The sequence below is a fragment of the Charadrius vociferus genome, unplaced genomic scaffold (genome assembly GCF_000708025.1).
Source record: "Charadrius vociferus isolate BGI_N301 unplaced genomic scaffold, ASM70802v2 scaffold90, whole genome shotgun sequence".
NCBI lineage: Eukaryota > Metazoa > Chordata > Aves > Charadriiformes > Charadriidae > Charadrius > Charadrius vociferus.
The window spans coordinates 3,712-16,443 of NW_009647222.1; the positions used below are offsets into that span (position 1 = coordinate 3,712).

The 12,732-nt window shown below is 48.0% G+C and overlaps 1 protein-coding gene across 1 annotated transcript; it reads left to right on the forward strand.

Moving 5' to 3' along the window:
• Nucleotides 1-503: 503 nt before the first annotated feature.
• Nucleotides 504-12,479, forward strand: IQSEC3 (IQ motif and Sec7 domain 3; the record flags this gene model as incomplete). Its single annotated transcript, XM_009879742.1, has 9 exons — nucleotides 504-626; nucleotides 1,284-1,450; nucleotides 3,535-3,674; nucleotides 4,539-4,664; nucleotides 5,791-5,890; nucleotides 7,975-8,136; nucleotides 8,941-9,033; nucleotides 9,671-9,714; nucleotides 11,954-12,479. Coding segments are annotated over 9 exons (1,393 nt in total), but the record flags the coding sequence as incomplete, so codon positions are not given.
• Nucleotides 12,480-12,732: the final 253 nt, after the last annotated feature.

Here is a 12,732-nt window from a genome sequence, read left to right on the forward strand (position 1 = left end):
TGAATGATTACCAGATCATAGGAAAGGCAGAAATAGAGGGATCTATATCGATATCTGTATTGATATTGATATAGGTGTCTAAATATCTGTGTCAATATAGATGTCTAGATATCTGTATCTATGTAGATACAGATAAATATCAATACATATATTTATACTTTCTCTGTATATGTACATGAAATGCTGTATATATGCACATGAAATGCTGTATATATGCTGTATATGGTATGATATGAGATATATGTCATGCTGTATACACACACACACACACACACACACACACATATGTGGTTAGGTACAAGAATTACTCACCTGTAGAATGCAGGAATCACTTGTCTGAAATTACTGCCCATTTTAAGTATGGTCTGGGCAGTTGTAGTGATGTCTCGGCCTCTCCCATGGTATTTCCCTTGGGGACTGAGCCTTGGTACCACAGTGAAGGAGCCTGCCTGGCATCCTCCGCAGGAGGAGGTGCTGATGAAGGCTGTGTCCCCCTCCCACAGCTGCGTGGTGGATGAGATGGACTTCTCGGGCATGGAGCTGGACGAAGCCCTGCGGAAATTCCAGGCCCACATCCGCGTGCAAGGGGAGGCACAGAAGGTCGAGCGGCTAATTGAGGCTTTCAGGTAAGAGAATGAACCCTGCAGCCCCACTGCTGCAACCAAGTGGAAGCAGAGAGCACACCCAAGGCAGAAAACATGCAGCAGCCATGGATTGAATGACCAGGGACCTCCCTTCCAAAGAAGGTGGTCATGGAGGGGCTTTTGAAGCACGGAGTCCTCTGTGCCACTGCTGCAGCAGAGCCATGTCCTTGTCAGATACTCAGTGGCATGAAGGGCACAAAGGGCCAGAGTGAGGCCAGTCCTGACGTGTCTGCCAGCAAGGGACTCCCTCTCCATTGGTGACTCACAAGAAGAGCAGCACTGGGGCTTGCAGGGGTGCTGGGTTGCTCCTTTGGTACATCCAGAGGAGTGCTTTGTCCTTAGCAAGTCAGGCTGGAGTAGACACCTCCTATATTACCCTTACATAGGGATACTAAACTGAGTAGCTGTCTCTAGTCTCGCTTGCCTTTTGGTTCCTTAAGACAAGAAGGCTGAAGTTTTAGTGGCCTCCTTCAGCCATTGGTGGGTAAATTTGCCTTCAGAGAGCAGTAAGTTCCTTCTCGTTTGTGTGAGAGGTGGAGTGAAAGGAGGAATTTGATCCACTTGTGATTAAGCCATTGCCACCCTGGAGCACAGAACTTCCATGTTCCATGTTAAGTGTGTGCATCCCTCCTGCTGCAGCCAGAGGTACTGCATGTGTAACCCAGATGTGGTCCAGCAGTTTCACAACCCGGACACCATCTTCATCTTGGCCTTTGCAATCATCCTCCTCAATACGGACATGTACAGCCCCAACATCAAGCCTGACAGGAAGATGATGCTGGAGGACTTCATTCGCAATCTGAGAGGTGAGGGTACTGCTTTGATTTTTTTGCCTTCTTGCCGCTCTAAATTCTGCCTAGGTGAAAGCAGTAAACACATAGAGGAGCTGCCTTTCTCCAGGGCTGCTGCTACTCCCTGTGAGCCAGACATGGAGGGCCTCAAAGGTGTCTTCTAGAATGCTGGGGAAGGGGAAAATCTAAGCTTTGTCTTCTGCAGAAAGCGGTCCAGCCTTCTCAGAAACCAACCATTCTCCTTGAGAGATGGTTTCATCTTTTAATAGATCTCACTGCTTGGAAGCAGTCCATTGTATTACATTTTCCTGTTGTTCAGATCCATCCTTCTTAGACCCTGCTGGATTGTGCTAAACAAGCCCTGGCCCTCCTTGCTGCTTTGAATATATGAACACATTTTCCTTCTGTTCAGGCTAAATCTTCCCCTTCTTAATTGCTTACAATTACTTCTAGTAACTGTAGGCCTGACAGAGTTCATGCATACATTACCTCTTCTCAATTTCTGATGCGTCAGTTCCCCAAATCAATTTTCTTCTGTTTTTCAAGGTCAGCCCTTCCCATCTTGGTAATAGGTTGCTAAAAGCACTTTTTCAGATGTGGTCACAACATATTCTTATATAGAGCTACTGCCGCCTCCTTGTTTTCAGATCTGCTAATGCAGCTTAGTATTGTTTGGCCTTTTTGACATCATGTCTAGACAAATTCTTGTCTAATTTCTGAGCCATGTTCACTCCTAGGTCATCCTAGGTCCGCCATCTTCCAAGTGTCTCTTACTGCAGATCTGCAATTCAGATGAAGTTCCCCCAAAGTTTTTCTGGTGTAAATCCCTGTCTAGGTTCCTGTGACTTGTTTCTTTGTCCTGGCTGCTGTTCAGAAAGTGTCATCTCAGCCTCCCACACCTTCCCCAATTTGTCATCCACTTCAGACTGGTATAATGTGACACTGAGGCCCTCTTTCAAGTTATTTCCTGAGATACTGAATGGGGCTGATATCTGACATCATCCCCTTTGGTATTACAGCTGGTAGCAGTAACTCAAAAGGGTTTTTTATCTTAACTTACACTTAGAGTTGCTTGAAAATCTGACCCTTCGCCTCACAATGAATTCAGCCAATGTAAGGATCACTCATCCCCAGTGTGTAACGCACCACAACTCACTGCAGCAAGTGAATGTCACCCCATTACAGATAAGGGGGCACAGTTCATTCAGACTCACCTGCAGGTCAATGCCCAGGTCAGTAGCTTCACCAGTCTGTGTTTGAAAAAAGACAGTATCCAGGCTACATTTGCAAGGATGTGGATGAGGGAGCCAGGAGATGACAATGCCTCTCCATTCCTCAGCAGTTCCACACCTGCATCAGTGAGGGTAGTACATATCAGACCAGGGAGCTGGAGGGAAAGCAGAGAAAGTCCATGTACAGTGACTGAAGGAATTCAGTTCAGAGGTAGGACTGGCAGTTTAATTTGTGGTGTTTGAATCAAGGAAGGGTGAAGGAAAACTTTTCTGCCAGGCTTTGCAAGGGTCGGACAGCAAAATTTGGAGACTTATCTAAGGAGATATAAAACAGGAAAGGGACAGGGCCAAGACAGAGATATCACAGATAGAATAACAGGGAAGGAACATTTCTCCTAACTGCTAGTAGACATCACTGAAGGAAAATGGTGGAGGTCACCAAGCAAACAGGAGAGCTGATGCTTGCATTGGCAGGAGGAGTAGCTGAATCCTATCATAGATCTCCTCTACGTCTAGCACTTCTGATGATATGAAATCAATGCAGGGGTTGCTGCTGAGTGGCCCAAGATATATGAATGTGAAAATGTGGCTATAAAACCTTAGGGAACACATGGAAAAGAGCCACCATGCAGAGCAGTGGAATAATGAAATTTTCTGCATTGGCCTTAGAGATGTCAGTCTCTCCCGCCAGTGCATTAGATGTGTTAAAGCAAGAAAGAAGACAGCCTGAAGAGAAGTATTGCTCTTTCCTTTCAGCCTTCCCAGCACTGCACAACGCAGAGACAGTAGTTGCCTGTCAGGGACCACCGGTTCTTCCCTTTACTTTTCTCCCTGCCTAGCCGGCCCAACATTTTCTCTGTTTGGCAGGTGTGGATGACGGTGCTGACATCCCAAGGGAGCTGGTGGTGGGGATCTATGAGAGGATCCAGCAGAAAGAGCTAAAATCCAATGAGGATCATGTGACTTATGTCACCAAAGTGGAGAAGTCCATAGTTGGAATGAAAACGGTAAGCACCCATAACCATTCTGGCACCCACTCACCCCTCTCACCCCTATTTCCCTCACTGCCCTCTTTTCTGTCTTTTTGCTCTAAGCCCCTACCCCTCTTCTGTAATACTTTCCTTGCTTGTCTTGATGAATTCACTCCTTTTTCTCCAAACACTTTCTTCCTTGCTATCTCATTCTTTCCTAATTTTGGAGGATCTCCTTGGCCAGAGTTTACAGTATCTGGTGCAGTAATTGTTTGCCCAAGAATCTCATTGCAGGTCCTGCCTGCCAATGCAGGTCTTGCCTGCCAATACTCCAGTGATAGCTCTGCAGTGTCTCAAACTTTAAGGCATTTTGAGGGTGTAGGAAGTGGAAGGAAAAGTGATAGAAAACAATTTCACCCATCTCTAATGTGTTTCCTAAGGATTGCTGGGGTTAAGAGACCCTCAAACGCAGAGACAGCTTCTTTAGCAGTAATCAATCTGTAATGCGAAATCATGCATGCTTTTTACCCAAAATGAGCAGAATAATTTCTCAAAGTCCAGGAAACCTGCAGATGTCCAGTGGAGTGAGAGAGGATGAGCAGTCACCCAGTGACTGGAAGCCAGAGGTATGTGAAGATAGGACATGTGACCAAGAGGGTTGCCTCTAGCCTGTCCCACTCCTCTGATTTATCCAGATGACGAAGGCATATCTCTCTCTGCTGTTGCACCAGCAGGCAAAATGATAGTGAGGAGTGGTGGTGAGGAGATGATTTGCGTGGATAGAGTGGGCAGAATTGGCTTGTGCTACTGTCACTGGGCAAGGTTGTGCAGGCTGAGGGTGGAGGAGATCCACAGTTGCGCCTCCCTCAGCCTCTGCATGCTCTTGTGGGTCTTCTGCAGGTTCTGTCCGTGCCCCATCGCCGGCTGGTCTGCTGCAGCCGCTTATACGAAGTGACTGATGTGAACAAAGTGCAGAAGCAGGCAGCTCACCAGAGGGAAGTTTTTCTCTTCAATGACCTGCTGGTGGTGAGTGTGCTCTGGCAATTAGGCACTGCCATGATTTCTATAAAGAATTCTAAAACCAGTCCACAACATCAATTTCCCCCATGTCCTAAGGACAGACCATCTCCTGGTCCATCAACATTGTAAGACACAGCTCTGGATCCTTCACTGTTAAAAAACCTACCAAATCTAAAACTCCTCTAACCCTTGAAAAAACGAACTGTCACATCCCACAGCCATCCAAGCAATGTCATTGCTCTCTCTCATGCCTTTGCCGGCAGGGAGGTTCATTTCATGAAAGGGAGGTTCATTTCTTTGTCTGTCTGTACTATAGTAGACAGAGCCCTCCCATGCACTTTAAATCTTTCCTGTCAGACACTTTGCAACCACTGCCTTCTAACGTTGCAAAGGCTGCAGGAGAGTAGATATTACTTACTGGAGCCCCAAATGTGCATAGTACTTTTAAAAGTGTCCTGCCCCAGCAACCTTGCAACTGAGTTCAGAGGGTAGGCAGAGGTACACTGAGACTGGGAGGAGGCCGAACAAGATGGAAGTTCTGCTGCATTTAATGGCAAAATGAAACTGTGGATGTTGCAAATGTAAGGCTAAAACAAAACCCTTTTGTAGGAGCAGAGGACATGAGAGCTTTCCCCACCTGTTCCTCTGCACCCATTTGTACAGTTGTGAACCTGGGGGGAGGTTCTGCTCCTTGCTATCCCTCTACTCCGTGGGATAAATCAGATCTATAAGAACTAGTGCTGGGGGAGTGAGGGCAGCACAGCATTCACATATGCTCTTGTTCCCAGCTCTAAGGTATTTCTGACAGGCTTCCCTTTGCCTTTTGATCTGGCCCTCAGTGAAGAGAATTACCCTTGCAAAGTCAGAAATGTGGGCATCAAAAAGCCAGCACCCCTGGGAGACACAGAGCAGAGTGGGCCCCAGGGCTATGCATACAGAATTTCAGAAGTGTTGTTACAAGTGCAGCATGCCAGGCAGCTTTCTGGACAAAATGCCTGTCAGTCACCAAGTGTTACTCCCATGTACAATTAACAGAGCTTGCAAAAAGCTTTTTTGCTTTGAGCAGTTTGCATTGTTCTTGTCTCACTGTTCCCCAGCACCCTGCCCAATGATGCCTCTCTCCCTCTAACAGATCCTCAAGCTTTGCCCCAAGAAGAAAAGCTCCTCAACGTACACATTTTGCAAGTCAGTTGGCCTGCTAGGGATGCAGTTCCATCTCTTTGAGAACGAATGTAAGTCCATTGCTGCTTGGTTGCCTGAAGGGGTTTGGCAGGGAAAAGGAGGAGGGAGGGAGCTGTATCACCCAGTGTGAGTTCGCATCAGAAGAAAGATTCCATCGGGGTTAAAAGTGGAGGTGAGAAAACTGAGGCTTGGTCCTGAGGAGATCACTGTGCAGCTACAGTCTGATGAGAAGAGGCTCCTGGTACCTCTCACTAGGTCTGAGCACCTGCAGAAGGGCTGAACTTAAGCTCATTGAAGGATCTGGCTTGTCATGGTGGCAGGGAGAGCACTAGTAGAGAGGAATGAGGGAATCAATCCCCAGATATATCTCACTGAGCTCACAGGAGCCAACTGCTGGTGGAGAACCTCGTTGACAAAACTGCTGCTGCCAACTTTAGCCCCTCTCCCCTCATGCCCAAAGTCACAACTCCCACCTCTACCTTTGACATTGATAAAGGCTCAGGTGCTGCTGCCGCCTCCTGCACTGTGCTGTGATGTTCTGAAAGCTTCCCAAGACAGAAGCAGAGCCCTTGGAACAGCACCCACCAAAGCATGGCGAGAGGCCAGCCCTAGTCAGCCTGACCTTGATGGTCTGGGAATAGAGCCATGATGTGTCATGATGGAGGCTGGTTGTGTGGTGGAGGAGTTCCAAAAACAGGCAGGCTTCCTGCTGGCGCAGGCAGAGGGGCTGCACAGCAGTCCCAGGCAAGCACGTCTGATGCCCACTAGGGTATTGTGAGCCCCTGCAGAACATGCTGCAAGGAAAGAAGACTGTAGCAACACTGTGGCTATACTAAGTTTTTTACATCCTCCTCTACCCTATTGGCAGCATGAGTCACTCTCAACACCCTACCCTCTGCAGCATGCAGAGGCTTTCACATCCCTGTATTTATAAAAGAGTCATTCATAACTAAGCATCTCCAGGAGACACCATCAGAGCTGGGATCAGCTTTCAGGGGTATCATAACCATCCTGGGAGTGCCCAAGGATCTTCTGGCAAAGGCATCCTATTGTGTATTCCCTGCAGACACAGAAAAGCAGATGTGCTAAAGGGCTTGTGATCTGAACAGATGAGACAGACACAGGGTGGGAAAAGGGCCCTGGGACACAAACAGGGGGAGCTGATGGCTGGCAGCCAATAGCAGGTTGGTCCTTTGATTTGTTTGGTAAAGATTGATAAAGGAAGAGGGTGAGAAGGCAGGCAGATGCAGGAGCAGTGGAGGGGAAGAGAAAGCAGGACAGGGGAAGAAAGAAATTAAACGTAGAGGAAGATGAGAGGGAAGGAGGAAAAGGATTGAAACCACTGGCCATTGAGCAAAAGGTAGAGAAAGTCCAATCACAAGTGTAGAAAGTTCTCTGCACACTCTCATTCTCCTGCTTCTGTTGGCTGAATCTCCAGCCACCACCTCCCTACACCCACCCTGATCTTTAAAACACAAGGCCTTTTGTTGTGATATTTTCACTCTCTGGGCATGCCCTTTCATTTACATTCCTGTGTGTTTTGCCTGTTGGGGAGTACAAAGTGGAGATCTATAAACCCACATCTTTCTCTTTACCGTTCTCTCTGCACAGCACAATGAGCTCCCCACCCATGCTGTGCTAACGCCCCTGCCATTTTCTCTGCTGTTGGAAGTACAGACCGGGGAGAAGTCCCACCACTGTGGATGTTAAGTGGCTGTTCTGGCTTTGACTCCAGGAGCCAACCTCTCTTGCTGCATCTCGCACAGAAGAAAAAATGTTGTTGGCCTCTTGTTTACTCCTCCACAAGTTCAGAAGGGCTTTACAGTCCTACCTCTGTGCTCGGGTTCCCAGGGCCAATGTTGTACAAAGTGTAGCTAAGAGCTAGTGTTTTCTGGTTTTGGCAGCACTGTGGTCCTGGTGGCACTTGCCTTGCTGCTGCAGCTTGGCCATTCTGTTCCCTTGCAGGGCTGCAATGCTGCAGGTTCCCACAGTTTGCAGTGTGACAAACTCTAGGTGTGCCATTCCTTTGGACTCATGTTGAAAACTCTCTGTCTTGCAGAGGTCCCAAAGCAGCCAGCTACTCCAGCAAGAATGCCTAATGCCTCTTTATTTTGTTGGCACATCTTCTTTACAGATTACCCCCATGGCATCACACTGGTGACTCCAGTTTCGGGGTCAGAGAAGAAACAGGTACTACACTTCTGTGCTCTGGGTGCTGAGGAAATGCAGAAGTTTGTGGAAGATCTGAAAGAGTCAATAGCAGAAGTGACAGAGCTGGAGCAGATACGAATTGAATGTAAGGGCCTCTACACTCCCATGCCATCACACTGCATGTGCCTACAAGGGAGAAAGGGTAAAAGAAACAGGTTCTTCAGGAACAATGGGAAAGAGGATGAGTAGCACAAGTTTGCACAGTATTGTTCTTGTGTTCACCTATAGGGTGAAAAAGCAGTCAGGCTCTGCGACCACCCACCAGCAGGAGAAATGGAAGAACTTAAGTACTTACGATGCTTATGGAACAGGGTGTATGATACAGTGGCCTGGAATAGTGAAGCTTAAACTGTCACACCCAGAACACTCTTCTCCATCCTATGCTCTTTTGCCTATACAAATAAGATCTGTAGATAGCTGGGAAGTACAAGACAGGTGTGGTAGCCTTAGCAGAGTTGTCCGTCACTCCAGTAATGTCTAGGGGACAAGCAGTCTGCACTGTGTTCCTCTGTGACCCGTCTTACACAGATTAGATGTCCATGTAGGCCATTAGATGCCTTTGATGGCCTTTCCATGTATAAACCGATGACCCAGTAGCTCAGCAGCAGTGGTCCCCTTCTGTGCAGCAATAACCCATTCTGTATAAATGCAGGTCATACATAGAAGGTCATGTGGAGATATATAAATTCCTCCACATGTCAAGTCCTCTCCAGTTTCTGTTTTTTTCTTGGCTGTTCCTCTCTCCCTCCCTTTTTGGCATTCTCTGGTCATTTTCTTGCATAATTCTCCTTGCTGACTTCCCATATTGCTACTTATATTATTGCTACAATATGCTGCTGTCCTTCCCTCCATCCCTTTCCTCGTTCACTTCTATACGTCTGTCTTGCAGGGGAGCTGGAGAAACAGCAGGGGGCAAAGACTCTGTCATTAAGGACCAATGGAGCCCAGATGGAACTGCAGTCTAAGCAAGGCTCTCCAACAGGTAAGAGGACACCTAGCTTCTCTTGGTCAAGCAGTGCTGCCTTTGCAATGCGTTCTCATTGATTTCTGTGAGAATAACTGCAAAAAGAAATGTTCAGTTTTGTAGCCTTTAGCTTTGGGCAAATAGTGGAAATATGAGAATATATGCATTCTTCAAATACCCTAGAAGAGCCATTAAAGTCTCATTATGCAGTCTGTAGCTGTAACATCTAGCGAAGAGGCATTACTGATGGAGCCTAGGTAACTGCTGGAGAACCTGGCTCACTTTTTCTTCCCTGAACTGATGCAACACAGTAACTGCTCTATTAACTTCCTCTGGCTTCTTCACCAACTCTTTGGACCAGCCTCTTTGAATTAAAGGCTTTGTGTCCATTCATGCCTTGGCTTGAATGCCAGCAAGAAATCAAGTGCACTAGGATGGCGCTGAGATCAGGACCTAAGGATAGGACCCCCAAGGGGCCTCTTCCTACCCCACTAAGCAGCTATCATGTTGCAAGAGGGTCTGGATTTGTTCTTGCAGTCAAGAGTCTTGTTTGGCCCTGCACCTCTCCCCTTAGCTTTCCAGTCCACAGTCTGAGTGCCAGCTCTTGACTAGAGGTACAGACCTCAGGTGTGAGATCTTTTGTTTTATTTCAAAGGCAAGAAGGATTTGGGGGAGAAGGTCTCGGACAGCACAGTGGAGGTAAGTAGAGTGCAGAGCAGCTGAGGTAAGTAATTCTCTCTCACTTCAGCTCTTCTCACATTCTCTGTTGTTTCTTTTCTCAGGTTTTAATCAATGCCTCCCCAGCCAGACTGACAATTTTACCAATTTCCAGAGATACAATTAAAAGTTACTGCTAGGACGGGTAATACAACTTTCAAATCCAAACTAAACTTCAAAGCATTTTCAATCCGTTTTTATAACTGTAACATCCCTCATGGACCAAGCTCCCAAACGCTGTAGACTAACCCACCCCACTGCTTATGGGGAGACTGAGAACCCCACTAAAGACTTCCCTGACATGCTAACTCCATGCAGCATCACATGCAAATTCCCCGCAGCCCAGCTTTCCTGCACAATCTCTGCAGCTCTCTCTCTCCATCCCCCCTTGAAGGGGATTAAGCATGGCCATTGAATACCAGAGACTTTCCCTAGAGCTTCACTGTCCTAGGTAGGGAGCTTGGCTGTCCTGTGTACATCTATCTTTGCAGGGATGTCTAGTATCCAGTGGGTTGCCTGTTTCTTCACAGACACCCATACTCCCACTGCCTGTGAGGAAACAGGAAAATGCGATCTTCACACTGAAAATCTTATCTACTACTTCCTACTCTCTCCCTGTCTGGAATATCTCCATTGTCCTGAATTTGCCCTTTTCCAGGGTAGTTCTTTCACCTCTTGTCATACAATATTTACTTGACGAGTTCGGCTTCTCTGTGGGGAGTGGGTGCTGCTTCTTTTCCCTGAAGAGCACCCCATTTCCCTGCAGACCCCCCCTTCCTGGGGAAGGTGCCTCTCACAGCCAATTTCCTAATTCTGTTGGGAGGAGTGTTTCCTTGTGGAGAATGGCTTCCACGTATCCTAATGTCATTAGCACTTCATGGCCCAGCAACCAGTTTTCCCTATGGGATGTTCCGCTGCCTGAATAAACAGTGACACATTATTATGTCCTGCTGTGCAGTGAGTCTGAGCAACCTCCGTGCTTGAGCAGGGACAGACAGCCCATCGTTGTTCCAGCATGGTGGGAAGCTTGGCCACTCCACAGCTTCTCCTTCCCTGTTGCTGGTGCTGCTGCCCGATGCGCTCATCAGGGCACCCCCACTGTCCCATCTGCCCATCTGTACCCCTGACTAGCTGGAAGTGCCATGCCAACCTGCAAGCACTTGTTTGCTAGCCAGGGTTTGTCACTTGACTGACATTCCGTTTTGAAACAGTAACTTTGCTCTGGTTTGGGGTCTGAATCAGCCCATATCCTTTTGAGAAGGAACTATAACTTCATCCCCCATTTGGGAAGCACCATTTTCCTGCTGCGCTTTTCCCCCTAGGGACCTCCAGTCCAGGCCAGCTCCTCCTTTTCAAACTGGACTCAGTGAGCTCCCTTATTTGACTCCATTATCAGCATCTCTCTGTGGGGACCCTGATGACCTCCTGCTTCCCTTCCCCCTTTCAGCTGCCCAAGTAATACTCTGACAGCAGAGGAGCATTTCCATTTCTTTGAGATTATCTAATCTGCTGCCATTTCATCATGAATTTCTTTTATCATTGTATGAGCTAGACGGGCATTTTTTCTTTCTTTTTTCTTTTTTTGAAAATCATTTCCTTTCACTGACAAACCATCAAATGGATCAGAGGGAGCTGCCTTTTGCTAGAGTATGTCAGATTTCTGCTTTTTCCTTTGTAAACAGATTATCCAGTCATGTGGTGTACCTTCCTACTCAGAAAGGCAGGGAGCTGGGAAAGGCTTCAGTCTCTCTGTCTCTCTCTATCTCAGATTCAGCTACTGTCATTTTACTGAAATGTACAACCTCGATTATCTGAAATCTTGCTATCTGGTTCCCTTCTCCTTTTTCCTGGTGGGGACAAGGGCATGACCTCCAAGGTCTGTTCATTACCATGAGAATTCATGGACTCCTCCACTCCTAGAGTTGATTTGCGTTCCCTGTACTGTTTAGATAATCAAAGTTGCACTGATTTGGGAACGCTGGCCCTGCTGCCTTTGACATGATGGAAAGGACAGGGGCACTTAGGCCTAGATGGGGACGATGGGGACACTGGGGGGGGGCGGTGGCTGTACAGTCAGGGTTTTGCCTGTTCTGTTTTTTTGAGGGGGGGGAGGGTTTAATGCATGTGAGGCCGACTGGTGGCGGGGGTTCAGGCCAGCCAGTAGTAGCAGATGGGAAAAGTCTTGTAACATTTAATGCTTCTTTGGCTGTTTCTAAACTAGGTGTCAATTCACAACAGGCTTCAAACGTACCAGCACAACTCCGCCCTGGGGCCCGAGAGTGGAATGCAGCCCAGCACACGTCTTAACATGCCACGGGAGCGGCTGGAGACAGCACTGGTGCCCTCGCACCCCGCCTCGGCGGGGACACTTGTACAGTGCCAGCAGATTGTCAAAGTCATTGTCTTGGACAAGCCGTGCCTCGCTCGAATGGAGCCGGCCCTCAACCAGACTCTGACACGCTACGTCACCTCCGATTCTTGCACCTCCACCCCCTGGCGTGGTGTGGGCAGTGGGCTCCCCGGGACCCCCATGAAGCTGGTCCATCAGCCTCCCCTCCCACCTCCACCACCTCCCTACAACCACCCCCACCAGTATTGTCCCCCTAGCTCCCTGCTTCAGAGGCGCAGGTACTCCAGTGGCTCACGCAGCCTCGTGTAGCCACACCACCAGCACCAAAACAGCACAGACTTCCCCGCTTCCCTTCCCCACCGCCTCCCGGGGACCCTTTCTGCCTACAGAGATCTAGTTTGTGATTTATTTTTTAGTAAAAGAAGAAGAAAAGAAAAAAAAAAAAAAAGCCAACCGACCTAACTCTTACCCTGTCTCCCCTCAAGATGATGCTAATTGTGAGGAGCCATCTATAGAAACTGCCAACCTACATGCTCACACATCCTCACACCCTGCCAGCCCAGCTGGCTTCCCGTGCTCGTGCCGTCCCCATGTAGCACTTTGCTGCCCTGTTCCCGAGAGGCTTGATGACCTGTTGCTTTCTAGGCACT